This window comes from Trachymyrmex cornetzi, unplaced genomic scaffold, assembly GCF_001594075.2.
Source record: "Trachymyrmex cornetzi isolate Tcor2-1 unplaced genomic scaffold, Tcor1.1 scaffold964, whole genome shotgun sequence".
In the NCBI taxonomy this organism is placed as follows: domain Eukaryota; kingdom Metazoa; phylum Arthropoda; class Insecta; order Hymenoptera; family Formicidae; genus Trachymyrmex; species Trachymyrmex cornetzi.
In genome coordinates this window covers 386,617-412,372 of record NW_017300316.1, presented here as the reverse complement: position 1 = coordinate 412,372, position 25,756 = coordinate 386,617, and the positions used below count along the sequence as shown (strand labels likewise).

Here is a 25,756-nt window from a genome sequence, read left to right as displayed (position 1 = left end):
CCGGTAGCCTCTCACCCAGAATGGAACCAGCGGGGAAAGGCCCTTCTGATTGCTCCAGATACACGCAGTGCGGATGAATGATCGCCGATGTTATTTGCTGAAGAAGTGACATCGTAGGTTGATCAGTAAGATCGATGCAAGAGAGCCAGATAATTTCATAATTCACAAAATCACAATTGAATCGGACATTACGAATTATGAACCTTACCTCCTGAATCCTTCAAACCGGTTTTGATCAATATTTGTTAACAACATTATCACTGAGATTACTTGGCACGAGACTAGATCGTACAAGAAGTCGACTTCTTCTGGCAGCGATGAGACTTACGCTCGCGTTGTTTCAGTGAAGAAAAGAATTGCGCTATACGTGGAGACTGGAAACAGTTCGCAGAACGCGCTGAAACCGCGGTGCGTGCTATTCTAACAACCGGTATACAGCGTAAAAGTGGGATGTACCTCACCTACTTGGAATGGTACGGACTAACGGAGCGCAAAACCAATGCGCTAATTGGATGCATTATTAAACACAAGCGGTGGTCCCGGGAAAGAGATGGATTCTTTTCTACAAAGATCTCGCGAATCGCGCGAAGAGATAACCGAGCAATTTCGTTGCTTGAGTTTGAATAATTACGTAATATTCTCGGAATTATGTAAAACTCGTCTAATTACGATAGAACAAATATATCTACAATCTGCTCCTGATCAATCAAAGTTTATCGTACTTCTTAATCGTTCAGGAATAAAATCTGCTTATGTATGATGTGCACGAAGTAACTTTCTTAGATAAAATTACTCAATTAAATTTAGAGGATTTACTCAATTAAATTTGCTAGAAAATTGATTGAGAAGTAAAAGTTGCACTTACATTTTCGAAACCTTGCTCATTATCACTCGCGGGAAGATCTTCGCCTAAATCGCTCTCGGTGAGTCCGCTATTAGTGTCGCTCTCGAAATGTCTCGTGGCTGTCAACAGCGGATTGCTCTTCACCAATCCGCCGCCGTCTCGACCGCCGTCGAGAGTGATGTCCGCTTCTTCGATGGATTTTGTCTTTACCCTTCTGCTGTGCAAATATAACGATACGCTGGCTACGTATATGAGGGCCAAGATGACAGAGGAAAGGCCGATGGCGGTATATTCCGTAGCTGATAATCCATGCGACACCTGGGACGTCGACGAGAACATTACTTCTCGTATGCCTGTTGTAAGAGAGAAATGTGTGTTTAACGAATCGTACTCATCATGATGCTTGATACTTATTCTTTGGAACGTCCTCATTAGTAGATAAATATACTTCCACATATTCACACGTAAAATTAAATCAGTATTTTAATTAAATTTAAATTCGAATTTGAAATAAACGTAATAAATGTAATAAATAAAATAATAAAAGTATACTGTAATAAATATATTTTAAAAGGCACGCGTCTCTTTTTCATTTTTTTAAATATTTATATTAAGCCTACTTTGCAATCTACAATTCGTGTCAAATTTAAAGAAATAGTATTCTATTTATTATAAACTTATTATATTTTTTAATAAATGCATTTAATAAACATATATTTTTACTGTTTATTTTATATCTATATTTCCCTATCGTTTTAATTCATTTATAGAAGATTTTATATTTACTATCATAATTTTTGACTATGCCTTTACACGCTTTATCACATTGACTACGAAAGTTAATCATTGACGAGTATTCCATCCTCGAGATGCAACTCAACACTTTTTATCAGATTGGTGAGTTCTATCGGGGTGACATTTGTATTTGCTTGTCATTTAAAAACATTAATTCGTATATAAACGCGTAGTTTCACCAAAACATCCAGAACCTCAAACCAATCGGCTGTTCAACCGCTTTGGCGAGCAGTTTCTGTTCCTCTGATGGACTTACGTCTGGTTCTTCATTATCACACGCCCTACACACGATTGTTTCTTTCTTTAACATGTCAACATTTTTGCGAATTTTTATATGATTTTTGTACATCTGAAGAGGGCCTAATACAAAGGCCGAAACGTATGTAATAAATTAATATTTATTTATTCTACATTAGAAACTATTGTTTTTATAAAGATTATCATGTAATTTTATATATTTAATTTTTACGTTATAAAGATAATAAATTTAACTCTTATATGTCCTTTGCACAATAATCATTATCGTGGATTATTAACAAGAGTTCTTTACACTGTGCGTTTTTATATTTTTTTTTATATATATTCTAATTTTTAATTATTTTCTATATTACACATGACATTATAAATAGAATAATAAATTCTGACTCGAATTATAAATTGGTACAGCAAAAAGAAGTAAAAAATTTATGAATTGTTTTATACACATTCGTAGTGTTTCATAAATTAAAAGTTATGAGTTTTGTAAAGTTTTTTAAATATGTATATACATATATATATAAAACACAGTAATTTTTTTTCTTATCATACTGTTTTTTGATGGCGAACCGGCCACTCTAAAGGCTACGCAAGGTGTGAAAACCCCAGAGAATGTTGACTTCGGTGATGCGTCTCTGCAGACAAGCTTGGCCGTCACAACTCGTCCTTCTGCTGCGTCTCTCAGCCCAGCTTCGCCAATCCACTGAAAGATTGATTGATAAAGTGATTCACTGATTAATTGATCATGTAATTGAAAATAATGTCAAACTTTGTTACATATTTACTAGAAAATACAAAGTGTTTGCAACCCAACATAGAAAAAGGCGGTAAATAATAAATGAAAATGACATCAAATTAGTATATCATCGTTTCAATATGCAAAGAACGTTCTCCTTTAAACGCTGCACGGACTAATTATTGATATAATATACAGATAACAAACAGTAAATGTGGTGATTGGATCGATTAGCATTTATATATTGCTTCGATATGAGAAGGAATTATCTCTTCGTTTTTCTCGAACGGTGCCGCGCTACATGGACTAATTACGGTAATCGAAGGCATCATCGAAACCGTTTAACTGTGAAGTTTTAGTTCCGAAGGTTCGTTTTGTATATCTCGAGCGAAGATGATGCGGCTGAACCTGCGATTTCCGCTGCAAACGGGCGGTACGCAAATATTTCTCTCAATCGCTCTCGGCGAGTGTGCTATTAGTATTGCGGACTCCATCCGTTACTGCTTAATTACGCGACTAATTGCAATCTTACACTTGCGTAATGACAGAGCGACAAGTTATTTTTCTCTCCCACCAACCTGGAGGAACGTCCTGCCCTCGTCTCGGAACAATCTGAAGGGCGGCTCGGCGTCGGAGAGATTCCTCAGCTCGGACCATCCCGTCTTTCCCAATTGCTTGGCACCGGCAATCCCGCATACAGGAGTGGTCACACCTAGTTTCGCAAGGTAATTTATATACGTGTTAAGCGATCATGTAAAAGAAATGAGGCGGGGGATAATGAGCGGAATGAACGCCAACGGGAATTTTGTTGGAGAAGCGCTGGATGAATTTTTATGAAGGCTATGAGGTAAGCTCTCGAATATTAGTCTTCTATCCTAAGAAATGCGATCAATTTGCTTTTTTTTGTGCTAATATAGATATCGTTTTACCAATTACATTCTGCTTCATGCAAAAATGTCGGTCCACCCTTTTACGTAGAGAAAATAGTACTATCTTCAAAAAATAGAATAAAAATGGAATTGTAATTTATACTTGACTTCTGCACTGAACAGAATTCAAACCCAGAGTCGAAACGTTTGCAGTTGACTTCGTTGGTAAGTGCATTTAAATTGTTTTCGAATTAAATCTTACCGCTTTATACCTAATATATTATTTATAATAACTAACCGCGGAAGCTCTTAAGAAATTGACTTATATTTGATTAGTGTTATCTTTGTCGAGCTAATTTTTATTTAATGCTAGTGATTTTACCTTCGAAGCGAATCTCCGCGTGAGGATATATTATCTGCCCCCGTTGTGGTAAAAAAACATACGGTACTCTCTCCACGTGGCCGTTGTTGTTGACAAAGCCAGCAACGTTGCATTCTGAAAACATTAAGATATGTATTAAAATCTATTTAAAAACCGTATAAATTATTACAAACATTTATTACATATGACTCTCATTACATTAATCAACAAAATTGATTATTGCATAAATCTATATAGATGCATGCTGTATTAATATTTATGTAAATCAATTTATTCAATAAAAAATGTAAATATACGTATTGATCATTACACATTAAAAAAATTTATTTAGTATATTTTATCGCCGATTGAAATTAGACGTAATTTCTTATTAGTATAACAATTAATTAAATTAATAAAATAATTTCTAATAAACATGTCAGGGTAGTTTAATGCAGAAAAATAATTATATAATTTTATATATTATAAAACAAGAAGCTACGAGAACTTGTAAACTCTACAAATGAGTGTTTTTCAAGAAAGCACAGAATTAAAGTGACGACGGCGACTAGGTTTTTTTTCCGTGCAATCACAGGTCCATTTTACCCAATAATTTCGGTGGATGCGCAAGACAGCTTGTAATTTCGAACAAAATATCGCCCCCGGCCGACCCCACTGTTTTGCCCACATTTGAATAAATTACGAGGATCCGGCTTACACCGAAATCTCGCAAGCCTCGAGGAAACGCGGCGAGCCTGCACGAACACGAACTTCGCGAGGAGAGCTCTGCAAAATCGGATTACATTTCCTTTTTTTTCTTTAAAAAGAAACCACAGTTCGGAAGTATAACGAGATGTCTCTGAGAAGACACGTTGTAATCACATGACAGGCTTCCTTGTACCGTAGTTCTGGAGCAGCAATTGCACGACATGAATGCGCCTCAAACATAATGTAACATATAATTTTTGAGTCGATACAAAAAAAGAAATTTTGTTCTTCGAGACTTTACAGAAAATAACTCAATATTAACATTTGCATTTCTCAAAAATATCAACAAGCTATTACCATTTCAAATTCTTTGACAAAAATATAACTGCGTGATGATTAACATTGTCAAAAATTGCAGTTATTTAATTTGATAATTATAAGCTTCGTTAAAGGAAAAAACTTGATTTTCTTTATTAAAATAAAAGATTTTTAATATGTATGACAATCTAAAGAATTAATAAGCAATTAAATTCTTTGATTATCATAGAATTATTTATTATAATATTAAATTGTTAAATTTGGAAAGAGAAATAGATTTTTCACTAAAAAAAAATGAATATTAGGTATACCATATATATTAATATCCGTTGATTATATCGGTGTTGATAATATTAAAATATTAACATACATAATGCTCATGTAATGTTTGTAATACAAATAATAAAATTTTAATGCAAATTTATTCGTACTTATTGAAAATAAAGGTGTTGTATGCTGAGTGTTTTTTTCTTTTGAAATTGTGAATTAAACCCGATTTCACAGAAGGGAGACGTTGAAGAATATTTATATCAGTTTGGAAGCGCCTCGAGTTCTCACAAATTTGGTTAACTGCATATTTGATTATGCAAACGCCTTCTTCGAATTAATCTTCCGTATTGATGCTTCCCGAACGGGACGAACATAAAATTCAATACCCTCCAATTTCGTGCGGCGCGTAATGCTCGGCGCAAGGTGTGTGTTTGCAATTTCTAATTTGTGCTATACATTATTGGATAAAGAGCGCAATAAATCGGCGACTCCGGTAGGGTCTACTGGATTTAATTACACTGTGGCCAGCGGTGCGCAAAACCTGTTTGTATGCCGTTGAAGAAGTCCGTTTGGATGCGAACGTGTTGCAAATTTACGTTCTCCATACTAAAGTTACACCGCAAAGGCCGTCGATCGTTTATAAATAATGTATCAATACTCCCACAAGAATTCTGCAAGTGGTAATGCACGAAACTCGATAGTCAAACGATATCTTTTTGTTCTGTACGATTGGAGTCGACATTCCAATTACAGAAACGCCATAATTTTACAAAGATGAAAAATTTTCTCTTTGAAGATAAAAGGTTTTTCTCTTTAAAGATATAATATAATTTTGTAGAACATGTATCATCGCTTTTTCTGCAATTCGCAGATGTTAGAAATACACAAAATGTTTCATGACTATACTTTTTTGTTATCTATAGATATTAAACCAATTAATTTTTTTTTAATCCTATACTAATTAGATATCGGATTTTTATGCAATTTCATATTTTTTTAGGAAGCAGATTGGAAAATAACATAAAAATAGAAATTCTTATTTAAAAAACATTCTAAAAATGCATATTTATTGATGCATATTGTGCATATTAACATATTTGTTCAAATTTGCATATTTTGTGCATGTCTGCAAAAAATATCTGCATAAAAATCCGAAGTTTACTAATTATATGGAAAATTAGGTCCCAATGAAATGATTTATAGTTCTCACAGACAATATAGCTTATAATATAGTGAACAAAAAATTGATTAATAATAGATTATAGTTTTTTAAGTTATGGCGTGTCAAAGGTATAAAACTTGTGCTCAACAGCACTTTTAATTATACCATGAAACTATTGATTATTGAGCCTTATTTATGGCCATATTTATGACATCTTTTATTACTACATTATAAGCTACATTATATGTTAAAATTAACTCATTTTACCGAGATGTAATTTTTCATATATAATAATTAGTGCGGGGTCTTTTTCACAAGATTTTCGCATCTAATATTAAGTTCTTTTATACATTTAAAGAATTATTGAAATCAACAACATCCACGTACATATAAAGAAAGCAATTCACATTTAACGAAATATAAAGAATCAATGTCCATTCTTAAATTTTTGCGCTACCTCTTGAATAGTATCATTGGTAAGTTCATTTCTTTAGCAATTACCTCGAAAAACATTAACCTATATAGTCAGGGAAAAAGTGTAACCGGTTTCTACGACGTTGCACAATAAAAAAACGATATCCAGACTGATTTATGTTTATCACCAGCTATAAGCTAGCGTAATTAACACCATCGCGGTAACATCGTCCACTCGATTCTCGATTTACGTACAAGGATTGGCTTACTTACTCCCGTTGGCATCTCAGCTACGGGATCTGGGATCTTCGCGCGATTCAGCATCGGATAAGGACCAGCTGATTAACGATCGTTGAGCTTACCCCAGCGAAGCAAGAGTCAGCGAAAGCAGCGACAGTCTCAACCACGATTGAACTCTGACCCACGTAAGACGATGACGACGACTATGAATCCACGAAACTAGAAGCGGCGTCCGGTTCTGTGTGAGCTAGTGATAGATAGTGTCATCTTGTACGAAAGATATTGCCAGCTTATGGACGCACGGAACTTCGATAAGTCTGACTGCTTGCAGTTAGGTACGCACCTCCGCGCATTACGGCGTTTCTCTCGTATTTTTGTGACGTTCCCGTGTTTCTCTGCCGGTATTTATAATAATTGATTATACGGGTCACCACATATGTACGTGTCCGGCGAATTAATTAACTGCAATTACGTGAATTTTACTTTTGTCCCATATACACGTCTGTGTTTGTATGTATGAATTCTAAAAAGGTTTACTATATTTAACATTGGAACCGCCGATGGTATCTTGCTAGAAATGCTAATTTGTTAATTTCTTACCCACGTTTTCAATTAATGAAAAGTTACTTTAGTATCATTTGTATCGTTAGAATTATCTGTGCTATAGTGTCATATATTTTCAAAATATTCTATATTCTCTAAACCTCGTAGAATGAAATCTCACTTGGAGAGACTGAAAATTGAGCCAGTCTTGAAAAAAAGAGTAAAAATACTGCCACTCTTATTCGAGAGTGTCAAATTTTCACTCTCTTTAAAGTGAGATTTATTCTTTTGGAATGAGATTCATTCTGAAAGAGTGAAATCTTAATTTTTTTTTTTTAAATAAAGTTCCTGGTATTACACTCCAAAAAAGGAATTGAGATTTCACTCCTTTGGAGTGAATCTCATTTCAAAAGAGTAAATCTCACTCTAAAAAGAGTGAAAATTTGCTACTCTTGAACAAAAGTGGTAATATTTTCATCTTTGGAGTGAATCTCATTTCAAAAGAGTAAATCTCACTCTAAAAAGAGTGAAAATTTGCTACTTTTGAACAAAAGTGGTAATATTTTCACTCTTTTTTTCAAGACTGGCTCAATATTCAGTCTCTTCGAGTGAGATTTCACTCCACGAGATTTAGAGAGTATTATATATCTAATTTTTTTAAAAAATTGAAATAATCAACAGAACCAAAATAGCATCATCGGCAGTTTTAGTTTTAATACCTAAAATAAATAAACATCTCTTTTGTTATTTCTACAAAATCGTGTCATAGATATAAGATATATTATACCTGTCAGCAAAAATAGTTAATGTTATCTAAATGGTAGATATTAAAATATTGCCTGTTTCAAAGTTATTACTTCAAACTTCATATGGGTATCATATAACATACAAATTATTTTACGTCTACTATAATTATAGTCTCTGAAATTATGGAAGTACGTAATACCTGTGTAGAAAACTGTGTAAACGTCATCTATCACGAAGAAGATTGTATCACAGCGACTCTTCGATAACACGTCGCGATAATCAGCAAATTAGTTTAACAAGTACTTACAGTCCAGCGAGATACTGCTGGGCGCTTCCTGCCGCGATGATGATTACGAAGCTAAACGTGCCGTATTACGTACGTACATAACACTGATTATATTGATGATGGCAGTCGCAGCGCAAAAACACGAACGACTGAAACGCCCATATCGAGAAATTAGGAACCAATTTTTATTTAACTAATTCTTTTTTGTTGAATTCTTGACTTTTAACGGAGTTCCAACGTTAGTTGTCTCAAGCTCAACCAATTTTCACCACGATCAAGCAATTTCAACATCGTAACCGTGAATTACGTTCCGCTGGATCGATTTGATGGTAATCTATGATGAAAGAAGCGGCGACGATTTCCGCGGTAATCTCCGCACCGAACGTCGTCGATCCGAACGAATAGACAAGATGGGCAGAGATTCAGCATCGCGTTTTCAATTCGCAAAACATCCCTGACGTATCCCGACTTCCGACGCATTACGCGTCAAGAAAGAATCCCAACTACGTAACTACATCAAATCATTATCATTCAACGTCTGTTCCATCGGCGGGCGCCAACCGTGAGGCGCAACTTCCGGCTACCGCGGAGTATCGCGCGCGACTGGCCTTGACAGCCTTGACACCTGCTGCTGAGATTGACACATGAAGAGAATGCAATGTCATTCATTTGATTAGTCATGAAATTAATATTGAAGTATCACTCGACGAAGCGAGTTGCGAGAGATCTTTACAGGCTCGTCCAAAGGGAAAAATGTGGAAACCATCCACGAGGATATCAAATAAAATCCTTTAAATATATGGAAAAAATGCTTTGTTTAAATTCCTTAGAAAAAATGGTAATACTTCTCTCAAAAAAACATAAGAATGTCAGTAATTTTTTTTTATTAACAATATTATGTATTTTAACTTGGAATTATAGTATTTTTTGCAAACAAATTGTAATTTACATTTTTTCTTCAGAAATTCTGTCATGAATTTGTGACCAAGATTAAATATAATTGATAAAAACAAAAATTTTGGTATTCTACAATGACCAAATTATACAAATTCGTCGTCCTAAAATTCTATAACTTTCCCTAATTTTTAGACAAATTTCATAATTTTCTCTGACTTTCAATAATATTTTGAAATTTTTCGTTCTGATTTGGGCAAGAATTTTTATTTTCTAGAAAATCTTTCACAATTCCTTAACTTTTCTCTGATTTCCCTAATCCTTTCAATTTCCCTGACAATTCTCTGATTTTCAGTTTTACACTGAGAAAAATGGTCTGGTTGGATTAAACAGTAATTCTGGTAGAAAATGGACGAATCAGAATTTTCTGGTTATGTCTATTAGAATTCTAGTTGGGATTACTAGAATTCTGATTAATATAATTATTCTGGTAAAAATAAGAATTTTAGTAGATTTAGTATCAACCAGAATTCCGGTTATCTCAACTAGAATTCTAATAAATTTAACCAGAAATTTCTGGTTCGTCCATTTTCAACCAGAAATTTGTTTCAGTGTATGGCAATCTGAATCAGATCATCGGAATAAAAACTTCTTTTCGCTAACACGCTTAATTGATCATGGACCTGAAGCAGAAACCGGATCGTGTATCACGAGACTATCTGCCTTTCTCTTCGGGGGAAATCAGCACTGGTTGTATTGTTTCTTGCGGTACTTCTTCTATCGGCGTCATGGCGCACCGATGCAAATGCCGCACGGTTGCTTTCTCGTTCTGCTGTCATTGGTGGCACAAGTTATTCTCGCGAATCGTTTATTTATTAGTTACAAATCAGGAGTGCGTGGCCTTGGGAATAGCAGTACGAGAACCGCTTGACACGACCGCTTGGCCCCGAGAGGCCAACATGCGGTCTTCCACCTTAGTTTTACCGATTTTGTAATACCTATGTACCACGCGGAAACGTATAATTCTCAAAGGATGACAAGAGCGACACGCTTTTCGCAAAACGCGTCGCAGTAAGTAGATATTATCTTAACTCGCAAAAATTTTCCAGAACATAAATGTTTAGGCTAAACACGGGACTTCACTCGGAAAGGATCCGAAGGATTAACCGGAAAAATTCAGTAGGTATAGAAAAAACATGGTAAATTCCAGGTTTTATCTTTCTGGATTTTACTCAATGACATAAACTAATAAAAACTATAAAAATAATTAATAGGTAATATTAGAAAATATAAATATTTATATACTTTATGCAAAAAAATATGTTTGCTTTAATTAATAAATAATACCAATCAATGATAGTTAAAGAAAAACAAAATCAATAGCAATGAATCAATAATGACGAAAAAAAAAACTTTATAATAGTCTTTTTTAGTTTAAATTAAAAAACTTTGATAATACAAATATTTTATTTCAATTATAGTTTCATAAGAAAAACAACAGAATTAAAAATTTTTATCGACATAGATCTGGTTCGCGTTTACCATTCAAGATCTTGTAACAAAAATTAACTTATTTGTTACATCAATATCTAATCTATTACAAGTTTTATTTTTAATAAAATACTAAAATTACTAATAACATAAATTTTTAAATATATTTAAAAAAAAAATAGATCATTTTTGCTGATTTTTTTCCGGAAAATATTGTACTTTATTTTCGGACTTTATCCAAAAAGTAGTGTGTAGAATCCTCGGATTCGAGTGAATCGCCCGACAAAGAAAAATAGAGATGGTCCGATTTATTCTTTCCTGTGAAGATTTATTTGTCATTGCGGCGCTGAAGAAATAGTCACCGTGAATAATATTCGACGTAACAACCAAGTGTGTTAATAGTGCCTCGCCTCACGGATTATGGCGTCAAGTTATATCTTTCTGAACCGTCGCATTCAGGCATTCGTGCACATTAGTCAAGTCAGCAGCTTGGGAAAGGTTCACCGAGGGGTGCACCTTTCTGCGAACCTTGATTTTCCATAACGACCCCCCATCAATTATCGCGATTTTTCTAGACGTAAGAGTGTTACTTGCGTTACCGGTCGCGCGAAATCTGCGGCGCACCTCGTTCTACAGGGTAAGGGAAGACGAAAACACGAATTTTAATGTATAAGCGGTGACATCGAGTCGTTAGGTAAAACGATGTTCTCTCGTGTTCCCAGGAACATCAGTCGCACGGAATTTATGATGCTGCTCATGCACACAAATCTTATTATTAATCTCTCTATATCCATTAATTGCATAAAAGTCGTTTGTCCCTTTAAAATCCATTTCATTAATCACTATAGAAACATACAGATAAATATGCAGGTTCGATGACTTTTTTGTATCTTCTCCTAATTTCAATCACCACTTTTCATTCCAATGAGATAAAAATTAAGTAACGCAAACTGTATACTTTACTTTGGACAAATGTTCCATTTTAATTTAAATAATATTAATATCGCTAAATAATAACATTAATATAATTAAAGAATAATATTAATATTAGAGATGAGAAGATAATTACAACGAATTTTCTCACAGTGAATCAGACCAAACCCAAAACATCGCAATATTTCCGAAATATCTAAAATCATCATCGCTTTACAATGACAAATGTTCTATTTTAATTTAAATAATATTAATGTTGTTAAATAATAACATTGATATAATTAAAGAATGATATTAATATTAGAGATGAGAAAATAATTACAACGAATTTTCTCACAGTGAATCAGACCAAACCCAAAACATCGCAATGTTTCCGAAATATCCAAAATCATCATCGCTTTATTCATTCCATAAGGTAAAAACTAAATGTAAGGCAAGCTATCTTCATAGTGTATATCCTTTACAAGGATAGATGTTCTACAACGATGCTCACTCGCGCATTCGTTGCCACAGCCTGAGAACGAGAATTCCATTAGTCCTCCAAAGCTGAAATTCTATTTCACATCCTCATTTATTTACATGATTGCTTCTCGACACGCCTATTCTTATTCTCACACTATCTACACTTACTAATTTGCGACAGTCAAACGTATTTGTACATACATATATTTCGTTTCCTACAAAAGATCATATAAACCGTTATACGCACAATTGATCAATTTTTAAATCGATCGGAAATTCATTATTCATGGACGCAATTATATAATACACGAAGTAATCGATTGTATCGTTGAATGTAAGAATTAATGACGGTGCTTTCCTGAAATCAATTCCATTCCATGCGCGGCAAAAACTCTAATCTGTTCGAGATCTGGTCCCCGATGTGCCGCCGCATCGCGCCGATCCATCTTCGGAGTCAATACAAATCGCACAGTCATCGGCAATCCTGTCGTTTTAGATAACAGTGTTCATCTAGCATTAGCATCCCGATGATTTAAGGTCCCCTACGACGCGCATTGGATCCAGAGAATCCATCTTCGCCGGCGCTCGTTGTGACATCGAACGTCGTGTTGCAACTGCCGCTGTCATTATCGGCGCTAATTGCAATGCCGATGACAGAATGTATCGCGCAATTAATATTCATTGAGCTCGCTCCTTCGACGCGGTCGTCGTCGTTGTCGCCGTAATCGTCGTCACGATCGTCGTCAATGGCTCTGTGATCCAACGTGATATACCGACCATCTGCCGAGACGGTCTCCACCTTATATCGCCACGGACGTGGACGATAATTTATGAGCGGTGTCGAACAGGTGAAGGCGCGTTTGATTTCTTTTATCTCGATTGTATATCGCGTTTGCTTATATGTCGAATAATCTTTTCACGCAAACACCATAATGTCACAACACGGAAATCGAATGCCCGACTAAACGACGCTGAAACTGGAATCTGCAAGCTTGCTTTAATTGACTCACCTAGATGCAAGGTAGAAAGGAGTCTACGCGATTTGATGAGAGTGGCAATTAACTCGATCCTTACACTGGGAAAGTCTTGTGTTAATTGGAATTCTGATTCAGAAAGGTACAAATCAGTCGATCATGGTTAAATCTATCAGACATTCTAGTCGAGATTGAATTAGGAATTCAATTTTGGTATAACCACAATTTTGATTTACGTGACCAGAATTTATTTTGTTTTGTACTTCTTGTTGGTACAATCAATACATTTTTCTCAGCGTAGACTTGTCGGAATATATCTCTGAATATATCCAATCTGCAACTAATATATTAGTTTTAAAGTTAGTTATAATAATTTCGAATATTTTTCTTCCGCGCAATGCGGACATCGCATTACGGAAGTAGTTCACTAAAACACCAGAGCTAAAATTATCGATCGTGTTATAATTATAGATCTTGTCTGTATTCCATGCGATGTAGAAAGGAATCTGGATTCCGTAATTTTTGACGATCATCGATTAAACGTGATATCAACTCGGTCTTAGTCCTGTTAGAATCATATCAATGATCTGATCTGAAATATGTTATCATCAGGTTTTGAAGTTAGTTTATTTCCAATTTAACGGTAGTTAGTAACCCATCCGAATATTTGCGTAATAACTGATATTGATTTACGTAACTAATTTCCCGTTCATTGCCTTGAATATTGCTGTTTACACTGAGAGAGAACAGTAAAGAACAAAATAATTATATAGGATGCTCAAACTGGTTGCTAGAATGTCAAAACTTTTTGCATCGCTCATCATGCTTGAATTCCCTACACAATAATGGTGATATTCAGATCTGTATTTACCTAAATTTTTAGGTACTTCAGAAAAATTGTTCTTTCTATTTAAATATTTAACTGTATTACATTTGTTTAATGTAGTACACTGAGAGAAAAATGTTTTGTATTTGTAACTATAATTACATATTACTATTATATAATTATGATTATTACTGCTATAATAATAATAATATTTTTTATGGTTGTCCCAAAATATAACTATAAAATTACAGTCACTTGAATCATTTTTATGGTAATTTCAACTATTTTATAATTATAATAACTATAATTATAGTCATTTTAGGTTGCCAACTATATACATTTGTTGCTAGAATATATACAGTTGATATCATTATTATTATTGCAGTAATAATTATAATTATAGTAATATTTAAATTTAATCTATGTTGTAGAAATTAGAATTATTGTTATACATTATGTTAGATATTGCTTCTTCAACAATAAGTTTACATCAAAATGTGTGCAAATTAAACGACAGTGAAGATCTCAGCCAAACAAAGCGGACAGTACTGCTGGAGTACATTGATGGAAATTAAGTTTCGCACGTATAATAGAGGAACACGTACTCTCGCACGATTGCATCATTACTGGAGCGGTTTCCGAGCAAGAAAGAACGCTTCCGAGGTGTTCGAGCCACGAGGTGGAATCCTCGCGTGACCCTTGAGGATGAACCCAGGGGTTCACAAGTACACACACGAAGAGAGATAGCGGTGAGCGAGCGATACCAAGCCACTGAAAACCTAAGATAGTTAAATGAGTCTACAACTAAAACATGAGTTTGTAACTATTGAAAATTACAACAACGCTGCAGGCGTTGTACTTGTAGTTAAATAACGAAAGAACGATTTTGCTAAAATATAAAAAAATTTACCTTTTGCTAAAGAATCTAAAAATTTAGCTAGATACAGATTTGAAAAATAATTTTACTGGACCATTGAAATAATTAGGTAAGACGTCAAAATTGATCGGTAGAATATCAAAACACTTTGCAGCATTACTCATCTTGTTTAAGATTTCTAAAACATTATTTTGACGTCCAGCAAAATTATTTTCAGATCTGTATTTAGCCGAATTTTTAGATTTTTCAGCAAAATTGCTCTTTCAGTGTAAATATCGATCCAAAGATAATTTTATTGGGCATCAAAATAATTATATAAGACTCCAAACTGGTTGTTAGAATGTTAAAATTTTGCAGTATTAATCAGTATGACTGAGATTCCTATATAATTATTTTCATAGAGCAATAAATTGTTTTTAGATCTGTATTTAGCTAAATTTTTAAATACTTCAAAATCATTCTTTTATGCAAGAAATGTAAGCTGTTATATCAAGAGTCACAAAAATGTTACTTTTAATTTATGTTTGCCTAATTGATTAATCAAAATATAAATATTAATATTAACGAGAGGTATTCTCTACAGCATCTCTTTAATGCATCCCGTTACTTATTTTATATTCCCTGAAGCAGAATATATAATGCGTTTTATATGCGTTTCTCTGTGCAAGCGTGACAAATTCATGAATTGTCTAGATATCAAGGTAGGACGAACCGCAAAGCGTTCGAGGTTCGAGGTACATTTTTATAATGTGCGATTTAATGCGAGGTTCAAATGAAGGTTATAAGGCGTCCTGAAAGGAGAAAGTAAAATTACCGTAAGGAAAGATCAGGAAATGTGTCAAAGACAATGCAGCAGACCCGTTGTTCACCCTTCGCAATTTTCACCGACCGACAAAATTATAATTATTTGCGAAGTCGATATGCGGTGGTAAGAAATTTTTGCAATAAAAAAATACGTAAAGTCGAAGACCTTCTGAATGTTCAGAGAACTCAGGCTATGTTGCGTGCAAGCTTTCAACTTGCTATAACCTGCGACACAGTTAATCACAGCATTACTTTGCAAAAAAATATGATATGTCAGCGAACGTTATCTGCGATTAAGGAGCTCAACGTGGACAAATTTGCGGCAAATATTTTTCGCCTTTAAATACAATCTTTACGCACAGCAGCGATCTCGTCTCGAAGACCTCACGGAGAGATGTACGACTTCTCTGCGAATTGACTGAGAGACGTGGGGAATAAATTAGGACCGGCACGGTGATGCATCTCGCGTGCTGCATCCGATGTCAGAGAGAACACGAAGAAACGCGCATAGCAAAGCGAAAGCTGAAAGGCTCATCAGCAGAAAAGAATCCCAGTGTATTTTTTTTTCCTGTTTACGAGGTCAATCGTTTCTTGTTTGGTAAAAGATACTTCTTCGCTTATCCGGCTTATCCTGTGTTTATATTATATATATTCGATACGTATTAATCCCAACTGATACTTGCGGGTCCCGTAAATTAGGCGCCAAACGTTGAGAAAAATTATTTATAACAAATATTTTTTATAATCTTACATAATTTTAATTCTCCGTCTGTAATCATATTTTTACACTCTCCACTCAATTTAAGTTTTTCTACTGTTCTAAACTTTCAAAGAATATAGAAAAATTTAGGCTTACTTTAACATCTCTATTACATTACTAAGAGTACCATCAATGTAAATTTAACATACTGTTTATCAGTTTATCTGTTTTTCATTCTTAGTATTAGGCCCGTTTCTACCAATGTAGATTAGCTTTAATCTCAGTTCAATTTACTCTTTATCTTTTTCTAATTTTTAGAACTGGAAAAAAATGAAGAGTTAGTTAAATCGAGATTAAAATTAAACTATATTGGTAGAAAAAATAAAAAGTAAATAAATAGTTTTTACATTATCATAGGCTTCCTTTATTTCGGAAAAATTTAAGAGCAAAATTTCATTTGTAACAAAAAAGACTCAAGTTGTAGACAAAAGATTACATAACCAGATTACATTACCTTAGTTCTCGAATTTTCCTTCAAAATAAAAAAATTGTTCAATTATGTTTATTTTAAGTAAAGAACATTAACTTACAGTGGACTCCCAAATACCACTTAAGGAATTTCCAAGCGAACATCAATTAGGGTTAAGGGAACTCAAATAGCCACCCAGAACGCATACAAAGTTATACAGTTAGACTTTCACGACTTGCTTAGTGTAATAATAGATAACTTCTGGTCTCTGTTTCTCAATGTGTCGAAGATACAATCTGTTTACGCAGGGAGCGGAATACAATATGCTAATGGAGGTAAATGAGAGAAACTCAGACTCACGTGTGGTAATTACCAGAGAAAAAAAGAGGAGGCTATTGGTATAACGCGAGACTTTACATTGGAGTATTCTTGTTTCATTAACGAACGTCTTAACTGTAAGAGCATCGAAATTATGTTAATACAACATACATGTGGCGCATAATAAAGCAATAGAAATTGCGACAGCTTAGGCACTTGGGAAGTTTACGTTAGAAATAATTAATTTCTCGAAAAGGAAACAGATAATTACTAGCATCACGGGGAAGATAAATACTGATATCGACCGATCACAATAAAACGTCCATTGAATATTCTGTAATGCACGATCGAATAAGATAAAATCCGGTTTAATAAACACAACGAGATGCAGCGTGGCTCTCGTCGACCACAGAAATCACCGGTCTTGCATTCTATTATTATTAACGAGAAACGATTCACAGAGCGAACAGGATAACCAACAAGTCCGCTTCCTGATTACGGTGCACGATACCCATTTTCAATTTCATTGGTTCGATTCAAAAGGCAGAGGCGGCGAAAGACACTACTATTCACGTACACGTTCTTTCTACGCCAAGGCACTCGCACCATTCGACCGGCAACAAATTAAGCTGTCAGGTTGTTAAGCCATATTGTTAAGGCATTTTTAAACGTATATGTTAAATGTAGATATTATTTCGACATCAAGTTACCTTTTAACTAATGCATAAGGTATGTAATAAATGTGTAGATAGTCGAGTCTCTCTCCGTCCTGAGACTTTCCTCCATGAGAGGGATGAAAATCAAAGTGTACAATATCTTTTAACTCATTGGATATAATATGATAATGCTGGAGATATTAACACGCGAGAGTCGACGAGAGGGAAATGTTAACAACGGTGCCTTAGCGCCGCGTTGTGCGCACATAATGTTCGGGGTCTAATCTACGAGATACCCGAGTCAACATATATATAGATTTCTTTCACGAATGTCTCCAGGTGTATTATTACAGCTGGCGAGGATCTTCGTTTCTTACCTGGGTCGGGGTCTCGGGAGTCTAGTCGCATATAAACTCTCTCTCTCTCTCTCTCTCTCTCTCTCTCTCTCTCTCTCTCTCTCTCTCTTCGTCTACCTGCAGACGCGTATGTTTGACTCACAAGCGCGATGATCTGTCTGCTGCAGGTGTGGAAATTAAAGATTGATGACGAGCGCTGGTGCAAGGTCACCGTCGAGGTCGTGCGGATTCTACACGCCGGCAGCAGCGCACCCCCGAGATAGACGATTTCATACTTGATTACTGTAATATCGCTTCTTGCGCAAAAATTTGACGTTCGGTACACGGGCGATCTGTCATATTAACGACTTAAGCCTGTGTCACACTACGCATTGCGGACGCGGATCGGATTGAGATTGCGGATCATTGAATGCTGATTTTTCGTTCACACTACGAATTGCTACGAATTCGGTCTTCAATGTGCACACTATGGTGACTATGGCACAAAATTATAATTATTATTATAAACAATGTATAAGAAAAAAGTTATGTGCATTTTTGTTGCTTTTAATTATGTATGAATATAAATTAAGTAGACGTAAGCGAAAAATATGGATTCACAAATGGATAGCAAGAAGAAAAGAAAAAGGGATGCACCATAACTTTTTTTTGAATTGTCATAAATGATGTAACTGATTTAAACTTGACATGAATTGCGTGTTACGGATAGTAAAAATAGAGGCTTGCCTATTTCGCGATTCATAATCCGAATCTTTGACTACTTCTATGTGATTGGCTGATCGACAATTCGTAGTTCGTAATCCAAATTCAATCCGCGTCCGCAATCCGTAGTGTGACACGAGTTTTAAGCTGTGGTCAAAGTCTCGTTATAAATGCTTTGAAGTGTCTGATGGACCAATTAGAAGAAAAAATTTTACAAACTGACCAATTAAAAAACGCTTCAAAGCGTTTGTAGCATCGCGTTTGCCGATTCCCTTAGATGAATCTCTGTAGACTCGCTATTGGCCGTCGCATGATACAACAAATATTTAATAAATTAGGCGAAAATTGAGACGACATGGAGAAGCTTCCAATATTTTTTGTGTTATAATTCCTTGTATGCTTTAAACTTTAAAATCATTAATCTAATCATTAATCTAATTAATGACAAATGTTTTCGCATATTTAAAAATAAAGTTATCATATATTTAATGATGCTTTATCAAATGTGTAATCTTTTGTTTTTGATTTTTTTCAAACACGAGTGATTCAAATCAAAATTGTAGTAAATTTTACATACAATATCACGTAAATTATTAGATTAGGAAAAAAGTCTTTTTACAAGTTGGTAACCTATATAGTCTATTTTTAAAAAATTGGCAATTACTACTTGATAGAGCAATGTTTCGGCTTTAAGAATCTGTATTTTTAATTGTGATAATTTTTAACAGAGTTACGAGCATAAAATTAGAATGTTTCTTTTTATTTAATCCGCGAATAACTCAGGAACAAAAAATCGTAGGAACATTTTTAAAAAACAATTTTATAGGAAAAGCTTCAAGCTATAGTTTCAAGTATAGTAAATAGATAGTTGAAAATTTTCTTAAAATTTTTTTGAGCAACGCTATAGACCTACAAAGTGAAAAGAAAATTTTTCATTTTTTTCAGCTCGTAGTTTTCTATATGTAAAAATTACAAAACTCACATAAATTCAAAAAATAGTAACCATTCGAAAATAGAGATTTTAAGCTTTAAAATCCTTTTTCTAAATTTAAATTTTCATCATTTTTAACGAAGATTGATGGGGAAAGATCTTTTTACCAACTTGTAAAGAGATTTTTCCCCTAACCATATTTTTCGCGTATGTACAAAAATGATACACAGAAAGAATTTTGCTGAAATATAATATTAAAAAATTTAGCTAGATACAGATTTATAAATAATTTTGTTGTATCATCAAAAAATTACGTAGGAAACTTCAAGCATGAACAATGCTGCAAAAAGTTTTGACATTCTAGTAACCGGTTTGATAGTATTTTACATAATTACTTGATAGTTGAACAAAAATATTTTCAGATGTGTATCTAGCTAAATTCTTAGATATTTCAGCAAAACCGTCATGTAAGATAAAAAGATGCAATAAATGAATAAGATTATCGAACGATATTATCGAAAATCCAAATTAATTCATCGATGCGCGGTTGAAACGTCGGAACTGCAGGGATTACTGCGATGTTGATTCGGGATAATCGAAGGGTACCGCTTGATCTAACTAATTGAGCTAATTTGCAATTTGACGGCTGCCGATAGACGATAATACTGTGTGAGCGTATGATTAATAGGTACAGCGGCACAACCTGCACTGAGAAATCGCGCGAGCTCTGTATTTGCGCCACTTATCGATTCTTAAGTGATCTAACAATGTAATGAAAGCTACTTAAGGTGATCTTTACGATCTGCGATAATTGCTAACTCCGCTCAAAGGCATTGCGAGATTTAAGAAGCTTGATGCTACGTGAAAAAATGTAATTACCGTAATCTCGGATCATATAATTATGGAATAAGACCGTAAACGTATTTACGAGTTATAGCACGACGATATCTTGGATAACTGCTACCTTTTTGACGAGGGTAAAATCTGCCGAGTAGCTTATTTTTATCTCTTTTATATCTCGCGCAGAAATATTCATACATGCGTAAATATATGCAGGACAACCGCAGTTGTTGCTATCGCGATCGTTAGAATCTGGAATAAAATTGTTCTGACGCGCTCGTTATCTCTTTTATATCTCACGCGGAAATATTCATACACGTATAAATGTACAGACATCCGCTGTTGTTGCTATCGCAGTTGTAGAATCTCGAATATAATTGTTTTGACGCGCTGCGCACGCCGACAAATTATGGAGCCAATAATAAACCACGCAGAGCAGAAATCATCTCCGCGTTTTCTCAAGAATTCGCCCGCTTCCACGAAGCGTTTTTAATCTTCGGCCGCTCGTAAATTCGCCGATCCTCCGGCGAGAGATCGGGGACAGCTTCGATCTTATGCCCGCGGTAAGCAGATTAATATTAATAATAACGGGCCGGCGAAATAACAGGCCACTGCCTCTGTTTTTCGCATGCTGGGAAGACCATTTCTCACAATCTCATTTCTATCAATTGCGAAGATAATCCGAGCAACGAGGGTGAAAAAGAAATATTTCGCTCATGCCACGACTCTCGAGCACTGTTAAATATATCGAAGGAGCAATGACAACTCAATCTCTTAAGTTAAATAACATTTGTTATTTTTAATCCCACACAGCACAGAATATTTATGATAAATATTTATTATTATTCATTTTTTGAAATGTTATATAAATATTTTATACGTATTTTATATAAAGCTTTATTCAAAATACTATTAAAAAATAGACTAAATATTTAATGTAATATTTATGATAAATATAAATAAATATTTCTGATAAATATTTTTTATTTGAATTATAATGTCTTTTTTATTAAGTATTTCCATAGCATTTACTACAAGATATTTACATTAAATATTTCATAATATTTATAATAAATGTTTATGATCTACGCAATCTAAGATCACAAAAATATTTACAAGATATTTAAAATAAGCCTTATAAATATTTATAAATATTTGGTAAATATCTTATAAATATTGTGTGCTGTCTGGGATTTCAATATATGTCAAAATATAAATCAATCTAATTCTGTAATTAGATAAATAACTTTCATATTAACGTATATAATATAGTAGATAAATAATGAACTAAAAATTTGATTGTGAGTCAAAGTTAATATATTTCTTGAGGTAGATCATTACTCCATCGTTTCAATTAAATTAACAATATATTGAGTAGGAGCAGTAACAAAAAAAATCTCTAGAAATAATTAAAAATAACTCAATGGATTTAATTTGACATCATGAATTTAATAGCAAAAGATACCATCACGTCGGCAGTACTCTCGCGTAATATTGCTAACTCCTTTGCTCCAGACACGCTAAATTCGATCGTACTTGCCATGGTGCTTGCCGTAATCGATGAGGAACGATTCATGGCCAATAAGTGAAAGACGAATCGACTGGTTGCTCGCCTTTTCGGGGCGAAACTAATTACCACTGGCGCGAATTTGGTAGCATTAATTTCGATACGCCCGTTCCCTCTTTTTCCGCCGCCGCCGCCGCCGCCGCCGCCGCCGTTATACATATTTTACGGCCTTTATGATGTGCGACGTAAGTTACGTCTCGTAAAGGAGTATAACAGGGCGCAGAGAAAAAAATTGATGCGTTAAGTGGTTAAAAAGCAAGTATGCGAGCTCACGACGCGACGGCACGTAATTTGAGGTGTTTTAGTGCGTCCGAGAGAGCCATGGATGTGGCAATAATGAATGATAATGGATTGTCGGTGATAAATAATCGTAATGAGAGATTCATTATTTATAATCTGAGACGTCTGTACGTGTCCAAAGCGATTAAATATACCGAGTATATCAGAGCGATGGACCAAGGATAATAAATGATTATTACAATGAATATCGTAGCGCAATGAATTTGTCGCGGTCCACTTTAAGTCAGTCCTTTGCCACAATTGGAAATGTAAGACGCGAGGTGATATCGGAAGTAAAATAATTGTATTAGTTAAAGGATGAAAGAAAGAATGAAAAAAAGAAAGAGAGAGAAATATAAAATAATTTGAGAAACACAGAAGTCATAAATCAGAATCGGTGACGCACGCTCTCCATTCGGTTGAAGGAAGGTTTACTGAAAGTATATATCTGCTACTGTTTGAATAAATAATCTTAAGACCATCTTCAATGCCGCCTTTGAAAGCCAAGATTCCATAATCCTGATTAATATCCTTAGAATTATATAGCCTACGTTTAAAAGATTATAAGGAATAAAAGTGTCATTTTGGCTTTAGCCAATTAGTATATTATTTGCGGCTCTATTATTTTTGTAGATACGACGTATTAAACGTTTACAACATTTAAGCCCGGATCGCCTTTAGTCGCAAATGAAACATTCCCCGCGTATAAAGCGCGAGATGAGATCTATTTTAGATACAATTTCGCATTTATAACGTAAAGCTTACAAATCTACGGGCTTATCTTTTTCTAGGCTATTCAATCTCGAGGCTCAGACTCTCCCAATCGTTGTCAAGAGGCAAGTAAGACGGATTGCTCGGGCAGGAAAGCGACCCGCGATAAAAACAAGTCGCCAGCACATGCATCAAGTGCAGCCGCTGCTTAATGCCGTACCGCGTGCATAGCAGACGATTTAGAAACGCGGCGGACAGACGGTTCACTCGAACAGCTGGAGCAATCATTTCCGATGACGCGGTTCGATTGAAAGCGGTATGCTCGTGAGCCGAGAAATCCGCTCGACTGCCAGATGAGGTAGGCTCGCGCTGCTTCGAGAACGCGGTTTGAGATTTGCGTGCCTCGCATTATGATTCCTTGCCTGCGTAATAAGAAAGACGTAGTGTCAAATAATATAATCAAATAAAACGTTTCTGTCTTCCTAGACCAAACAGACTTCATGACAGCGCGCGTTGTCGCATGCACGGAACGTTCCACATGGGAAGAACAATTCTGCTGAAATATTTTAATACTTTAAATAGATACAAATTTGAAAATAATTTTGCTGGACCATCGAAAGAATTAAGTGATGTAGGGAATGTATAATGAGCAAAAGATTTCATTAAGAGTCCTATATATTAATTATTGACAGTTCAACAAAATTATTTTCTAATTTGTATCTAGCTGAATTTTTACACTGAAAAAAATATTAAATTTTAATACATGTTAAATTGAATATTTCTAAGTCAATATTTATTAAATGTAAACATATATTAGGTGTTAAACTTAATTCCTGCCGTTTTTCGTTTCCAAAATTGATTTGTTTCGAAGGGAAGATGAATACCTTAATCAAAATAATTTCCTCCATTTTCTACTTTGTTACTAATTAATAATACTTTATTAATAATACTTTGATTAAGGTATTTCCCTTCGAAACAAATCAATTTTGGAGACGAAAAACGGCAGGAATTAAGTTTAACACCTAATACTTACTTGATACAAAAATTATTAAAAAATTTGATTTAACTATTATTTTTTATTAAATATATTTATTTATTGTAAGTAAATATTTACTATAATATGTATCAAGATTTAGAAAAATTTTTTGAGTGTAGATACTTCTATAAAATCGTTCTTTCCAAATTGGAGTGGTATATCATTTATATGCCCAATAAGCGGTATTTATATTCTTTACATTCTCTCTCTCTCTCTCTCTCTCTCTCTCTCTCTGAGATTTATACCCAACGGGTTAGCATCTCGTTACCGTTCAGATAAGAATCTGTTGTTCAACGAGTATTCTAAGAGTATGCACGTCGAGTGTACCGAGGGTGACTTATGGAAATGGGCAAGGGCACGTCATTTATTCACGCCATGATAGGTAACATAGTCTTACGGTCGCAGGTAACACGTTACTCGACCTTTCAATAACGATTTTTATCTCGTCCGGTTTATCTAGTTCATTCTGTCTGGTTCACGCACAAGGAAAGATATAAATGATTATCTACTGCACTGAATCTATAACAAGCAATTCAAGGAAGAGATAAGCGCGTTTGGAATATATTAATAAACTAGTCATTTCATGCGTTTATATTGCTAAATATTCTATCGTAATAAACTGTTATTCTATTAAAGTATTGTGATTATTGTAATTCCATACAATTATATACAATTCTATTAAGGAAGACTGTGATACAAAACGTTGGTATTTCAAGAATGGATATAGACACGAAGATAACCCGCAAAACACATAGCTTTTATGTAGAAAGTAACCATGGAAACCTCAAAAGATTTTGTATGTTGACATCTCAATTGTATTATTATAGTTAAAAAGTAATATATTTGAGCAGGCAACGTAAAAAAATCTCCTTTAGTTTCCAATGATATTTTCTTCAAGGAAGTTTATGCGTAATTTACATTTTTTTAAATTAAAAAAAAGTTTTTGTAAGTCACATATCATACAAAACATCTTTCAGCGCGATAAAAAGATAATCAGTGTGTTCCAAAATAGAACATGTTTTTTTTCATATATTTTACAAATAAGTAGTGATTTGATAAATAAGTAGTGATTTGATAAATAATTCATTATTATTATTAAAATTATGTAAATTGTACTCTAAGATAAAAAATAAGAACAATCTAACAAGAAATATTTTCTGGAACAAACAGGGAATAAATATTTCATTAAAAATTTTAGTCTTTTGACATATATTGTTATTTATATTTAAAGTAAACGAGACATATTATTTTACAGTACAATTCTTAAGTTTTGTATATAACTAAATTATTATAAAATTAAAAACTTTTTTTAAGAACCTTAGAGGTACCACAATCTTCCCTACTGTTCTGTAGAGAGTCAGAGTTCTGTACACGATAAATGC

General features: G+C 34.2%; 1 protein-coding gene across 1 annotated transcript in view; it reads right to left on the bottom strand.

Moving 5' to 3' along the window:
- LOC108769900 (uncharacterized) overlaps positions 1-25,756 on the bottom strand; it is a 94,592-nt gene that overhangs the window by 4,557 nt on the left and 64,279 nt on the right. Inside the window, exons 4-7 of the mRNA XM_018521129.1 lie at positions 3,882-3,995; positions 3,209-3,342; positions 2,447-2,597; positions 866-1,197 (exon numbers count right to left, since the gene is read on the bottom strand). Of these exons, the coding sequence (XP_018376631.1) occupies positions 866-1,197; positions 2,447-2,597; positions 3,209-3,342; positions 3,882-3,995 (731 nt within the window). The remainder of the gene's footprint in view (positions 1-865; positions 1,198-2,446; positions 2,598-3,208; positions 3,343-3,881; positions 3,996-25,756) is intronic.